We start from the raw sequence: 15,188 nt of genomic DNA on the forward strand, positions 1-15,188 counted from the left end.
AAGCTGAGACACGCGCACGCACACACACACACACACACACACACTCTCTCACACACACACACACACACACACACACACACACACACACACACACACACACACACACACACACACACACAAGCTTGGAGGTTCAGGGCACAGAGGAACCAGACTAGAGGAAAACAGACTTATTAATGGTGAACAATGAACAGAGAATCAAATGTGGTTATGAAGCGGCTACTGAGGACATGGGGTTAACCTCTTCTTGCTGGAAATTTCTCAGAAATCATCGAGCATGTTAATTTCACATAAAATGATCCCACTTTTCGTTCACAGACATGGAGCAGAAGAACACAGCTATTTGGCTGATGCTCCTGATACTGAACTGTAAGGGTCTTTGTATGAGAGCAGGAAAAAGGTCTTGTTGTGGGGGTTCATTCAGTATCTGCAACTTACAGGTCTGAACAGCAATGTCTAATTAAACCATAAGAAATGATGCTGTATGCATTCATGTGTCTGTCTATCTTTCTATCCCCTCCACAAACAGTTTTCTATTAATTTTTTCTGAATTCTGTTTTATAATTTAAAGGGGTCATCAGATGCCCATTTTTCACAAGCTGATACTGTATCATTCTTTAGGGTCTTCATGAAAAGTCTATAACATGCTTTGGTTAAAATTTCTCAATGGTAGTGTAAAAAACACCCTTTTTACCCTGTCAAAGACAGCTCTGTTCACAGCAAGCTGTTTCAGTGCGTGTCCCTTTAAATGATAATGAGCTCTGCTATCCCCGCCCTCTCCCTCCGTGGGGTGACGCGCAGTTCTTTGAGGCTGAAAACTTTAGTCGCACATTACAAGGAATGGCGATTTGCAAAGATTCATAAAAAAAACTTTATACTGCACTCCCTTCTTCTGTAGCTGAAGCTGGATCACGAATGATTCGCGTGAAAATAAATGCATTTGGGTAGATCGGGGGCACATTCCCTTCAAAAACAAAAGTAATCCACGGCGTCTTCAGCGGCTCAGATGTCAGGAGTAAATGATGAATGCTATGTTCATTATTACATCCAAAAACAAAACCCCTCAATCACTTTTGAGACATTCTTGTCTATGTCTATGCGGTGAAACAATGGTGGACTGATGACAGTCACTCAGGGCGGGTCTGTGTTAAAATGGGCGTGTCAGTCAATAGTTGTGGGAGGGGCCTGTGCAGAACTACATCACCTTGCCAAGAATCTCAGAACAGCCTGATCTGAGAAAGGGATCACTATTATTGGGGATTTTAAAAAAGTACTGTGCGGATTGATGTTAATATTGACAGTTACTTAAAACTTTATTACTGATATTGCAGATTAATTTTTTTCAACAAATATCAATAGCAATTTATCGCCCATTAGCAATGTGCCCTAGTATCGGGGACAGACGGGTGTGTGTTAAATGAGCTGAATCTTTTCTTCTGGGAAATGAGGCTAGAAATGTTCAATAGTTTTTGAAGCCACAGCTACACCAATTAGAGATGAAGTCAAGACCAGACCCAGATCAATAACCGGTCCCCTAAGACCGTCAACAAAACTAGACTCCTTACAGGACTACATAAGAACCAGACCAAGAACTGTCGGTCCAAATACAAGGCTGTCCATTTTAATGAACATAAATGGGCACACTATAGAATAAATAGTCAATATCTAGAATATATTGAACTGTCTGTCTATGGTGAAAACACTACCCAGACTAATGCTTGGTGTAATTATCATCTTCAGCATGTTGGACATAGACTGTGATCACTGAGTAGCCCTCGTTACCGAGCTGCACACAAACATCAGAAGCATCTTGCACTTAAACATACAGCCTGTGTAATAACCAGACCACTGTTTTCATGTTTTACAGAAGCTTGATTCATGTTTCTTTTGTGTTTCCTGAGCTGCAACCTTCGAAGTTTCAGATAACTTCTGAAAGAGCATCAGAAAGATGCTTTTACTGAACAACACACCTTTGCACTTCTATGGTGCGTTTTACCTCATAAATGGATTGAAAGCAGCTTCACAAAGAATACAGTTTTACAAAGTGACTGTAGCAGTGGAGAACTGCAGGAGATGTGTAGATAGGATTACTAGTAGTTGCTAGTTTAAAGAGGTTACTCATGTGAATAAACATGGCAAATAATATGTTTTGAAGTCATTCACCTGGCCTTTAAGTGGCATTTACATGTCCTTTCACAACACACGGCCACGAACGGTTACAGATAAATACCTTGCGCGCAGCGTGGATGTCGAAGAAAGGCTTGTTTCTGACGCTGAAGGGCTCCTTGGATTTATCAATCTGGCCCAGCCTCATTTTCTCGAATCGTGGGGAGATGATCTCCTTCTCGATACACAGCAGACGTCTGTTGAAGTCACACTGACCCACAGGCTGACCCTGCAAAACAAACAATTCACACACACAAACACACACATCTCAGATTCAACATGACTAGATCCACACCTCAAATAAATCTCCAGTTTGTCTTTTTCAGTCGTCATTTGCAATGCTGGAATATAACAAGATGTACTTTAACTTTATTATGCAAATTGCTTGTGATTTTACATCAGCATGTCAGTCATTCAGACTTTGTGTTTGAATAATTACTTGTCTATATTAATATTATCGCATACAAAATAAAAATTTCTATTAATCCAAAACAAAAGTAAAAAGTTTATATTTTCATAATAAAATTGTGTGTACTGTGTATATTTGTAATGTATATATAAATACACACACATGCATGTATATATTTAAGAAAAATATGCTGTTTATATATTAAATATATTCATATATAATATAATTTATATTAATATTTATACATGTAAATATTTCAAAATATGCAGTATGTGTGTGTCTTTATATATACGTACATAATAAATATACACAGTACACACACATTTATTATATAAACAAAAACTCTTATTTTGGATGCGATTAATCGCAATTAATCGTTTGACAGTACTCATTAATATATTTGACAATTTCTCTTTAAAGGTGTTTTATTGTACCGTTTTGCTCTAACAAAATAGAAATAATAATAGAAATAAAGATTTAATGACCCTTTTACACTGTACAACATCTTTAAGATGTCTACATGTGAACGGTCTTCATTATAACTGGCAAAGCTCTGTGTGTAGTGTACAGTGTTATTCATATTGTTCATATACTGTTATACAGTGTCGTTTCATACTGATCAAGTCCTGATGTGTAAATGTGGTTGAAATTATACATTTCAGAATGAGATGTTTTTTTTCAGCCTTCATCATGTTCTAAACAGGCATGAGATCTTAATCAGCCACGACAGAGTCAAGTAACAAATGACAAGTCACTGGTCTTTTAGAACCTATTACTGTCTCCTATGGTGAAATTTTATTTGTCCAAGGAGCCGGATTCCAGAAGCATTGTCAGGAATAGAATTCTTAACTGCTATTTTCTTTAGTAACAAACATTTTGCATGATCAAAGCAATTGTAAACAATATTAATATCTTCCGTTTTAAGATTTTAAGTAGACTTTAAGTTCTTACAGAAATTGTCTTAAAAACATGGTAAATAACTTTTTTTTTTTTTTAAATTAGGATAACCTCCAACTTGTCTCAAATCCCTAAAGCTAAGATGTTTGATGATTTATTGTACTGCTTAGAATAATAAGCATTACAACATAACTAGTGCTGTCAAAATTAGTGCTTTAACGCAGACTGTTAATTTTTCCAGTTTAATCTGACTGCGGTCAGATGAGATGTTGTCAGGCTAACAGTCAAATAACCTAATATCCCAGCTGCTGTGACATCTGTTAATCAAAGAACAAAAGAAATAAAAATGAAATAAATAACTTTTGTAGCTTTAAGGATTCTTCTATATTTCATTTTGAATTTAGTGTTTGCTAACTGATAACCCTCCCTTAAACCTACCCATACCAAGTAACTATTCATTATTTTTTTTATGTAAATACAAAGTAAAGACACCTACTATAAAGTGTGACAAGCCTCATATTTAATTTTAGAATTGTTACGGCATTATTTTCATCAGCACTCAGCATATAGGGGAACGTGTGAGCAAACAAGATGTGTTCACTAAAACTAGTGAGGCAACACACAGACAGATACAGAAGGCATTACTCAAGAGAAAGCAGCAAAAAATGTGCAAATGAAACATGTAGTTCAAGTGCTAAAAAACATCACAAAGTTGCATTTTGTTCTTGATCCTTGTCTTATTTTGTAAAATGATGAGTCTTCTTATAAGTTTACATTAGTTCAGAGAAGACTGTTAATGTCTGGCTTCACTGCTGCAAAAAAATAATAATAATAATTTACAGCAATTTACACCTGACATGGATCTTAAAAGAATCTGGTTGTTCTCTTTTCATAACATTGTTTGTTTAGAACGCAGCACTGAAGGGATAAATGGGGCTAGAATACAAACTACGTTACCTATTGGAGTAAAATAGCCCAAGCTTTAAAATGATGGTTTTAAATTGAAGATGCATTATTCTATGTGATAATTTGCTGGCCTGGTTTATTTGTATGTTCCTTTTAAACTACCCTCAAGTAGAGGTCGACCGATATATCGGCCAACCGATTAATCGGGCCGATTTTTGCCTTTTTTTAATTAATCGCATCGGCCGATTGTTCTGCAGATTAGAGCAGCAAAGCCTTGTTGCAGAACGCCGTACCGGAGAATCTCTCTCTCTCTGAGGCTGCGTGAGACGGAGCAGCTCACACTCTGCAGTTGCGCCTTGTTCACACGCAGCTTCAGCTAACGATGGCGGGACAAAACAGACCGTTTCGAAGGCGTAATTACGTTTTACCCTGCTAGAATTGATGCTGACCGTGCTTATATTCATAAGTGCAAGAAGTCATTTGCATGTGAAACCAGAAACGTGCAATTCAGATGAAACTTCTGGGCTGACTATAATGTGCACATTAACTTTCCTCAATAAATGTGTCTGTGGGTCCGACAATAGTCTCCACAATGTCATCACTAGTGTACTGCAGGATGTGCAATTTGAGCGAACTCTTTCATTTTTGTTATCACTATGGCCATTTGACTTATAGCAGTGTCCAGCGTTTCCCATACACTGAGTTATTTGTGGGGGCTCGTCACAATATCAAAACCACCACAAATAGATTTTCCAAAGGACTTATACTTCCTTGAATAAACTGAGCACTGCACGTTTCAAAATTAAAATCCAGCATGGGTGTTTTTGTATGAATGTATCTTTGAGAAGAACCGACCGTCTTCATAAAAGATTCAATGTCATTTTCATTTCATCTTTTGTGTAATGCCTGATAAAGTAGCGCTTATTTGATTACAGCCATTACCGGGAACCCTCTATATTTCTCCCGCTCCACAAGCGCCTCCTTTTTTCCACTTCAATCACTGATTGCATGCACTGTAGGCTGTATTATTTCATATTAAAACGTGAATGAAACTACAGGTAAGCATGTCAGATCTGTGAAAATCGGCCACCCCCAAAAAAATGGCATCATATATCGGCCATCGGCTGCCCTGATTTCATCATCATCAGCCAGAGAAAAACCCATATCTGTCAACCTCTACCCTCAACTATTATTTACTGTACTTATGTGTCTGTTTTTTATTTTATTTTTTTTATTAGTATTTTTGCTGTCATTTTAGCTCTGTAATGTTATTTATAAAAATAAAAAAAAGTGCAAATGAATGTAACCGTGCGCTTCATTTAGAGCGCTGAACTCCCTTCAAGTTGTAATGAAATCAGTGGACATGCCTATTATGATTAGCCCCAGAATTCCACTGCGCATAACTGTGTATTAAACATGAAATATTTTCAAAATGACTGGCTGAGACTGTCACTTTGCAGAGCATTCTTCGCTGTCAGGATGGACAGACATTTTACAATGATGCCACTTCTAGAAGACGCCTTAAGAAACTTAATCTGGAATTTATGCTGCAAATTCACAGATTTCAATCAGGATGTACATAAATTAAAAGCCTGTGGAAAAGGTGATGTCCAATTAGATGAGAACTTCTGCATCAACAGACTCTGGAATTTTTTGACCAATGATAGTTTCACAATTTGGAATACAATTAGCTGTATTCCCACTTGACCGGACTCTTCCCAGACACTCATAACTGATTTCCCCATTTCTCTCCATCAAACTCAAATGTCAACTTGTCTCTAGTGTGCAGGTCTCTGGGTGGACTGGGTTGTTTAAACACTAGAGTATGTCTACACTGCACCTCGTATTTGAAAAGATCAGATCAGATCAAACTGTGATTAATCTTGATTTGTTCCCGTTAGGAATGATGAGGGAACGTGTTGAAGGAACAGACGCGGTGTGTATACGTGCATCAGAGCGGCTGCGAGGAGCTCTGGAAATAATCCACCTCACTCTCTCTCCATCACGACCGCAGCGGCGTCTCCATGGTAACATCTCCACATTACGCTGTATGGTAGTGCTCCGATGGGACCGCCGATCCACGTCACTACGACCGAATCAAAGCTTCACCTCCTCACTTAATGCCTCAGAAAAAGCTGTGACTCGCCTAACAAAATGGATTTGAAATGATCTACAGAAGACATCTCGAGTAGAGCCACACATCAGATGAGTTAAACGCAATCCACTGCAGCTCTCCGTGGACAAAATGGCCCTGAAGCTCTGCTTCCCGCTCCAAAGGGGCCTGTTCCTAAAACCATTCGTCCTCGTGTAGACAGAAGACTCGTGTATTACACCTTGACAACACTCGTATCTCTTTAGAAAGCTCCTCTCGGGTCACTTCTGTATTGGAACGAGTGTCTCGTTTGATGCACCACAGTCTGTATTTCTACACATAAATAAATGAAGTCCTGCTATTGATGTGTTTATGTGCATGCATGTTTTATGACACTACGGTGTACCAACATTAAAAGTGACAAGAATGTCTGGGAGCTGGTTTATTTTAAATCACTACCAGTGAATGCTTACTTGAAGATCAAAACCAACCAAACTCCTTGTGAAATCTGTGTGCGGGAATCTTTCACCCTCACACTGAATTTACAACTGTGTGGACTCCTATGGAAATGATTGGACCAGGTCCTGTGAAAATTTTATTTAGAAACATCTAAGATATTCAATAAAACATTTACATTTAAAACCCTGGGTTTACTGAACAAGGGCTAAAACATGTATGTAATGTTTAAAAAAATATACAGTGTTCAAAGAGTTTTCAAAGGTGAGTTATTGAGGCAGAGATGAGAGTAGAAGGAGAGACACCTGAGAAAGAGATACGATTTGACTGCAGACATCTTCCAAAACCAGCCTCTATAAATTTTACATCTTATTTGCAATTTTCCAATTTCCCAGTTTCCTATCGCAAGAGCAGACACACCAGCAGCCCCACTCTCTGCGGGCAACTTTCAAGCGCAAATTGAGGAATAAAACACTCATTTATATTTAAGAGACTCGCCAGACTTACACATTCCATATCAAAAAGCAATGAAAGCTTCTATAAATCCAGGGCCTGACAGAATTATGGAAACATTACGTGAAAAGGGAATTTAACAAAATAAGATTCAAAGGTGAATCATATTAGATAAACAGAAAGGGTTGGAATTAAAGACAGCGTGCACTTTCATTTCCCATCTGCTCTGTTTCTAATGACAATGTTACTAATTTTGTTACTACATAAAAGCAAATGCGATTTTTAATAACGAATGAATGTGGTATTTGCAAAACAACAACAAAAAAAGTATTTTACACAGATGATGAAAGTGACTGCAACAGTTACGCAGAATGACAAATAAAAATAGGTGTTTGTCATCTGCATCTTGTAAGGGATTGTGGGGAAGTCGTGGCCTAATGGTTAGAGAGTTTGACTCCTAACCCTAAGTTTGTGGGTTCGAGTCTCGGGCCGGCAATACCATGACTGAGGTGCTCTTGAGCAAGGCACCAAACCCCCAACTGCTCCCCGGGCGCCGCAGCATAAATGATACCCACTGCCCCAGCAAACATGCGTATTTAGCCGCTATTAAAACCAAAAGAAGAAAAAAAATATGCGTAACACATGAGAACCAGCGAGGTCTTTTCTAATCCCTCACACACACGTTTGAGCTTCTGTGTTCAGTATTTGATTTTGATGCACACTTTTGTAACGATCACTCATTCATTTACCATTTACGTTTATCTGCCATCAGATATCCTTGCCATAACATGCTACTATGGGCTGCATCTTGCTTCGGATTTGACCGACAGACTGGCATTCTGACAACACGAGCTTCATGCTTTCTAACCTTATCTCCACATTTTCACCTTTTTATGTTGCAATTATTCTGCTTATTGTACATTTAAAATACAATACGTTTACATCAGTAGTTATGCATTACAAGTAATGCAAGTTATGTAATTAGATTACTTTTTTCAAGTAACATAAAGTAACACATTATTTATAATTTACTTAAAAGTTTCTTGGTTATTTATCCCATGTATTTACTAACAGCTCTCCTGTCCCCATATTGAGAGAAATCGGGAGTAAATGCAGAGGCATTGTGTGCACTGTGTAAACATGATTCTTGACGTAGTTCTAGACTAAATGTGAACATGCACTAATCTTACTTGCATTTTTATATTAACCTAGGCCCAGCCCAGATGAGCAAAAGTAATGCAAAACTAATGTAATGCATTATTTTCTATAAAAAGTAACTAAGCAATGCAAACTTTTTTAGGGAGTAACGCAATATTGTAACACATTATTTTTAAAAGTAACTTTTTTTCTAACACTGACCAGTATTGTATGCCAGATGTGGCAAACTGTGGTCAGAATTTAAGCTTGCCTTTAGCAAGTGACAACACTCTGAGATCTGCTAAATGTCAAAAAAAAAAAGAAAAAAGTGAATCAACACCTCTGTGACAAAAACGAGCATTGAGCTTTATGAAGCCAAAATCTGCAGCAGGGCTGTCATTCAGACATAAGTCAGCACACAAGGAAATATCCTGGTTTGAAGTGAACAGAGTTTAGAGAAATCAAAGGATGTCTTCAACCCATCAGATTTGCAGACTAGAACTCTCCTGAAAGCCTTTGCATCGACTTGATATTCTGTATTTTTATGTTATTATTACATGATGTTCTGTTTTATATGCCCTTCAGTGTGCTAAATTTATTTCGGAACAAATATCTTTGTTAAATTCAAAGCAGTTGGAATTGAAATGGCCATGTTTCTGTGGTTCTGCCAGATTTCAGAGAATGACAGAGGCTCTGACTCACTGTGATTTGGTCTGCTAGGCGTCTGGCCAGAGCTCTGGAGCGCCATATTGAACATTTGGTTAATCCAACACACAGAAAAGACAAGAGAAAACATTTTCTTCCCATAACAGGGAAAATTAACAGGCAATTTTGACTTTTTTTTTTTTTTTTTTTTTTAGAAACTGGTGCCAAAAGCATTGCTGTGTGATTACTAAGGTGCTGTTCTGAGTGGTTGCTAGGTGGATACTTCTTGGCTCAGTGGTGTTCAGGTCTCTGGATGTTGCCCAGTTCTTCAGTGTCTGAAAGCTAGGGTATTTTTGCCCAGGCAGGTGAAAAAAAATTCAAATTGCTTGGAAAAGTAATGCCACAATTCTCTCTACAAATGCACGGATGAAAGTGTGATTCAAGTCCGCTGAGCCAGTTCTTCAGGGGTGGTTGAGGCAATAAATGAAGCAGCATTATTCAGAGGTGGTAAGAAGAAATAAAAAAAGGGGGTAAACCATTTCTGTAAAAGAATAAAACATCTTTGACATACATTACCATTAAAGGTTTGGGGTCTAGAAGATTGTTTTTAATGTTTTTAAAATAAGTCTCGACTGCTCACCAAGGCAGCATTTGGGGCAGCTGTGGCCTAATGGTTAGAGATTTGGACTTGTAACCAGAAGGTCGCAGGTTCTAGTCTCAGTGCTAGCAGGAGTTGTAGACGGGAGGGAGTGAATGAACAGCGCTCTCTTCCACCCTCAATACCCATGGCTGAAGTGCCCTTGAGCAAGGCACTGAACCCCCAGTTGCTCCCCGGGCGCTGGATATAGCTGCCCAGTGCTCCGGGTGTGTGTTCACGGTGTGTTCACTTCTCACTGCTGTGTGTGTGCACTTGGATGGGTTAAATGCAGAGCACCAATTTCGAGTATGGGTTACCATACTTGACAAATGTCACGACTTTCACTTTTTTTCATTTATTTGTTCAAAAATAAAGTAAAACGGTAATATTAGTGAAATATTATTATAATTTAAATGTACTGTTTTCTATTTTATATATATTGTAAAATTTAATTTTGTCACATGATGTCCTTGCTGAAAAAACAATTAAAAAATTAAAATAAAATAAAATCTTACCAACCCTAAACTTTGAATGGCAGTTTATATAACCACATTTAAATAAAAAAAGGAAGAAAAAAAAAAAACACTATATATACGAAAAGTTTGGTTCCAATACACGATAAACGCCATTCAAAAAATCACTATTGTATCTGGTCCCCTGTGTGCCTCAGCACTAAAAGAGCATTTCCTAAAGAGCAAATTCCTCTAAAAGAACTTCACGGGTGCGTCTTTGTAAAGAAGACGGATCGTCCTTATAAGGATGCCATTTCACCCGTGCGTTTCTGGGTGCGGTCGTTACCTGGCAACGGGTGATGGTCACAATCTGGGGCTCGTTCTGGTGGCCGACAGACAAGAACCACTTCCAGCAGTAGCGGGGGTGGTTTGAGGATTACAGTGGTGGCAAACCCCGCAGGGAACCAACCCTCTGGGGACCATCACTCCTATTGCACCTCCGATCCAGTGGAGCTACCCACGGAACGCACTGGGCCCTCTTCAAAGAGCGTATCAGCGGTATACAGTGGGCCTCCCCCCGACCAGATGTTGATCTCATCATCAGAGGGAGAGCAGTCCAATGAATATTTGGCCGAGCTGCCACCCTCCGGGATGGTGGCAAACCCTGAATCGTATCCGGAGATGACAGCTATGCTATGTGGATGGCACCTTTTACTGCCAGAAACCGGCCAGTGGGCTCCTCCTCCCTCACCACCCTCAACAGGGGTGCAGCGAAGCGGGCGGTAGCCACGCAATTGTGTCCTTGCTTGTACGGTTTCTAAGCACCTGGTCAGCAGTACCCAGCCCGTTTCGCTGGCTTCTGCAGACCATCAGCCTCGGCTATGCGATTCAGTTCGCCCGGCGTCCCCCCAAGTTCAGCGGTATCCGCTTCACTAGAGTGAAAGCGTCTGATGCCCCTGTTCTGCGGGTACAGATCGCAGTCCTACTGGCGAAGGACGCAATAGAGCCGCTCCCTCCAGCCGATATGAGGTCGGGGTTTTACAGCCCTTACTTCATTGTACCCAAGAAAGGCAGTGGGTTACGGCTAATCTTGGATCTGCGAGTTTTGAACCAGGCCCTTCATCGGCTACTGTTCAAGATGTTGACGCAGAAAAGCATCTTCGGGTGCGTCCATCCCCAAGATTGGTTTGCAGCAATCGACCTGAAGGACACGTACTTTCATGTGTCGATCCTTCTGCGCCACAGACCATTTCTGCGGGTTTGCGTTTGAAGGATGGGCATATCAGTACAAGGTCCTGCCGTTCGGGCTGTCCCTGTCTCCCTGTGTCTTCACGAACGTCACGGAGGCGGCTCTTGCTCCCCTCAGAGAGCAGGGTGTTCACATCCTCAACTATCTAGACGGTTGGCTTATACTAGCACAGTCTCGGGATCAGTTGTGCGAGCACAGGGACTTGGTGATCCGGCACCTCAGCCTGTAGGGCCTTCGGGTCAACGGGGAAAAGAGCAAACTCTCCGTGACACAGAGGATCTCTTTTCACAGTATGGAGTTGGATTCAGTCGATCGGGGCCCATTCGATCCTTTGCATTCATTTGAGCTAAAGTTTCTTTCATTGAAAACTCTGCTCCTGCTTGCACTGGCCTCCATCAAGAGTGTAAGGGACCTGCATGCATTTTCGGTTGACGATTCCTGCCTAGAGTTTGGGCCGGCTGACTCCCAGGTAATCCTGAGGCCCCAGGATACATTCCCAAGGTTCCCACTACACCATTCAAAGACCAAATGGTGAACCTGCAAGCACTGCCCCTGGAGGAGGCAGACCCAGCCCTGGCTTTGCTCTGTCCCGTCCGAGCATTGAGATGCTACGTAGATCGGACACAAAGCTTCAGGACCTCAGACCAGCTCTTTGTCTGTTATGGAGGCCGGCAAAAGGGAATGCCGTCTCTAAGCAGAGAATGGCCCACTGGATTGTGGATGCCATAACCCTGGCTTATCAGCCTGGGTTATGGCATCCAGGTTGCGAGGTCACTCAACTAGAAGTGTTGCATCTTCCTGGGTGCTGGCTCGTGGCACCTCGCTGACAGATATTTGTAGAGCTGCAGGCTGGGCGACACCCAACACATTTGCTAGATTCTATAGCCTTCGTGTAGAGCCGGTATCCTCCTGTGTTCTCACCTCAAACGGGTAGTGGCACCGAGAGGCCCCATTTAGTGTCGGCTTACTAAAACTGCTCCAGAGTATCCGTACTGTAGACCCTGTTGAGATCCTCCATCACCCTAGGTAGCCGGATGTGGCGGAACATCCGGCGCCAGGTCTTCAGGATGAATCCGTGAGAACCGTGGAAGGCTGGGTTCCATATTGAGACCTAAGCGGTACTCGTATGTGTATAGTCCACAGTATAGCCTTAGAGCCCGTGTTTTTCCCGGCAGACTTCTGCCTTCCCAAGAGGGTTTTAATCACCTCAAATTTCTCCATATACACTTAAACGGATGCTATATGTGTATTTGCTTCCAAAAACTCCTTCGGGAAGGATGGGGCTTCCGCAGCATCCCTGTTCCAAGCAGAACGGGTACGTTTTCCCAGTGTTATCCGATCTCACCCAGTGAGGTAGTGCTTTGACAGTGGTGAGTGGAACTACTTGTTCCGAGCCCTGGCCTACACCAAATAGGGGCGCAGGCGGCTCACAAAGGGCATTGGAAGGGCAGCACCCATGGTGCTTTGGTAGGGATCCCATTTCCCAATCCCCCAATTTATTGAAAGGGAACGTCTCTGTTACATATGGTAACCCTCATTACCTGAAGGAGGGAACGGAGACGTCACGTCCCGTCACCCTGGTTGCTGTACCACCACTGAGCCGCCGGGTCACCGGCTCGGCTCCTCTGCGAAAGCCTGGTATGCATTGCACCTGCTGCCTTATTATACTCATGCTGTGATCAGCAGCAGCTGGATGCAATAATTGCATGCCAATGTACATTGGCTCGTTTAGTTTACACTCGAAGTAGATTGGTCTATCGAAGCGATATCCCAATTCGTTGGTCACCATCGTGACGTCTCCATTCCTTCCTTCAGGGTACGAGGGTTACCATACGTAACCGAAACATTATTCTGTCATGTTTTCTCCCTTTTTCCCAAACCACAACAAACGCCAGATAGTTTTTCCTCATCTACAGTACTTTGTACTTGTGATCATTAAACAAGGGCTGCATGATAAATCGCATGTGATTGTCATTCCCATCTCTTCAGTAAAGCTGGTTCTGTAAAAAATCTTCATTGCGTGCTTTCAGACGGAGCGGCATTTAATACACAGAGCCGTACATAAATGACAAGTTATGCAATAATGCATTCATAATCATAGATGAGTCGCATTCGATTATGAATGCGTAGCTTGTCAATGTAAGTGTTTTTATTAATGCTATTAATGTTTTTTTAATACAGCCTATAGCACTAATCAACTAAATGATTGTAACATGGCAAAGATAAATGCACTTTTGGAAGCTAGTTGAATGTATGAGTTGTATCATTTTGGAATTTCTGTGGTCTTATGTGATGTTGTTCATGTATGGGCATGATGATATTTTCTTTTATTGTTGTAATTAATTTCTAGCATTAACAAGATGACCCATTTAATTTATTTTGGGAGCAATGACTGATTTAATGTATTTTTAGTCCAGTACCTGTATGTAAGATTAGTATAGAGTTCAGTAAGTTAACTTACAACTTACTATGTTTTGTATTTTCAACAGTTTCAATATGAAAAAATAACTTTTATATTGATTCAATGAAAAAAAAAACTGTCATGGATTTATTGCATTTTGGGAAAAATATTATAAAATTTTATTATATATTTTTGAAAATCAAAATCTGGATTAGAATTTTTAAGGTTATTATAACCTAAAGATGCTATGTGAAAGTTTGAAACAGGAAATAGTGGTTTTCATCTTGCCACTTTCTTGGTAAAGAAAACCAAGAAAGTTTTTTTACTCAAATTGTTAAAAAAATTATTGCGTTTTGGAACCAAACTTTTCATATATATAAACGATGACTAAACTTAAAATCTGCAAGCAAATTAACACAAGTCCTCGTCACAGAAAAATTACACATCTTTGCTGATTTTTCTGGAAAGTATTTTCAAGTGAATAACCCAACCCAAAGACATTCAAAGAATCAGTTAAATCCCGTACAATATGCTCAGTGATTTGGCACCATTTATAATGTCTTCATACCACTAAACTTTATACACTGAAGTATTTTATGTACTAAAAATTCAACCTCTTCCTACTCCACACTGATAGTCAAATCCTAGTGTTACTATTTTTAATCAATGACCCAGGGTGACTTACCCTGTTTAATACATATGGTTAGTGGTTTGTTCTAGTCACTAAATCTTGAGTAACAGTTATAGCAATGCATGAAGCGTAAAAGTACATTTAAATGAGCATCACAGTTAAATAATCAATAAACTGAAAGTGCTGTTTCTTCTTTAATTGGTTGTAGACAGCTGTAGACAGCAATAAAAGCAGGTTTCAGATGTCACATTATCTGATGATAGCTCTGCAGAACCAAGCAAACCCATCTGTCATGAACAACACAGCAGAGACCATCTAATAGAGGAGCATTTTGCTGCAAACACAAAGGCTCTGCAAACCATATACTGACATCTGACTTATCCACACAAGATCTCAGTGACCTTCTTTGATATATTCTGTGGTAAACCTGAACTGAAAGCCTCACAGAAACATCGAGCTGTCTGGAAAGTTAGTATGCTGCATCATCCACAACCTAGTACTCAGAATCCATCAGCAAGATGGGAAATTGTGTTGTGCAATTTACGTTCAGCACTAATTTCTTGGGCGTGTTTGCACTGTTGCTTCATTTGCATATTTCCTTTAATGAACCAGCAGCTAAAACAACTCCAACAGTGCGTGAAAATAACGCTAACAGCAGGC

General features: G+C 40.3%; 1 protein-coding gene across 1 annotated transcript in view; it reads right to left on the minus strand.

The window, feature by feature from the left end:
- The window catches only part of LOC109100366 (mRNA-capping enzyme), a 100,378-nt gene that overhangs the window by 43,751 nt on the left and 41,439 nt on the right, over positions 1-15,188 (minus strand). The window contains exon 11 of the mRNA XM_042747406.1: positions 2,228-2,392. Within this exon, the coding sequence (XP_042603340.1) occupies positions 2,228-2,392 (165 nt within the window). The remainder of the gene's footprint in view (positions 1-2,227; positions 2,393-15,188) is intronic.

This window comes from Cyprinus carpio, chromosome B20, assembly GCF_018340385.1.
Source record: "Cyprinus carpio isolate SPL01 chromosome B20, ASM1834038v1, whole genome shotgun sequence".
NCBI lineage: Eukaryota > Metazoa > Chordata > Actinopteri > Cypriniformes > Cyprinidae > Cyprinus > Cyprinus carpio.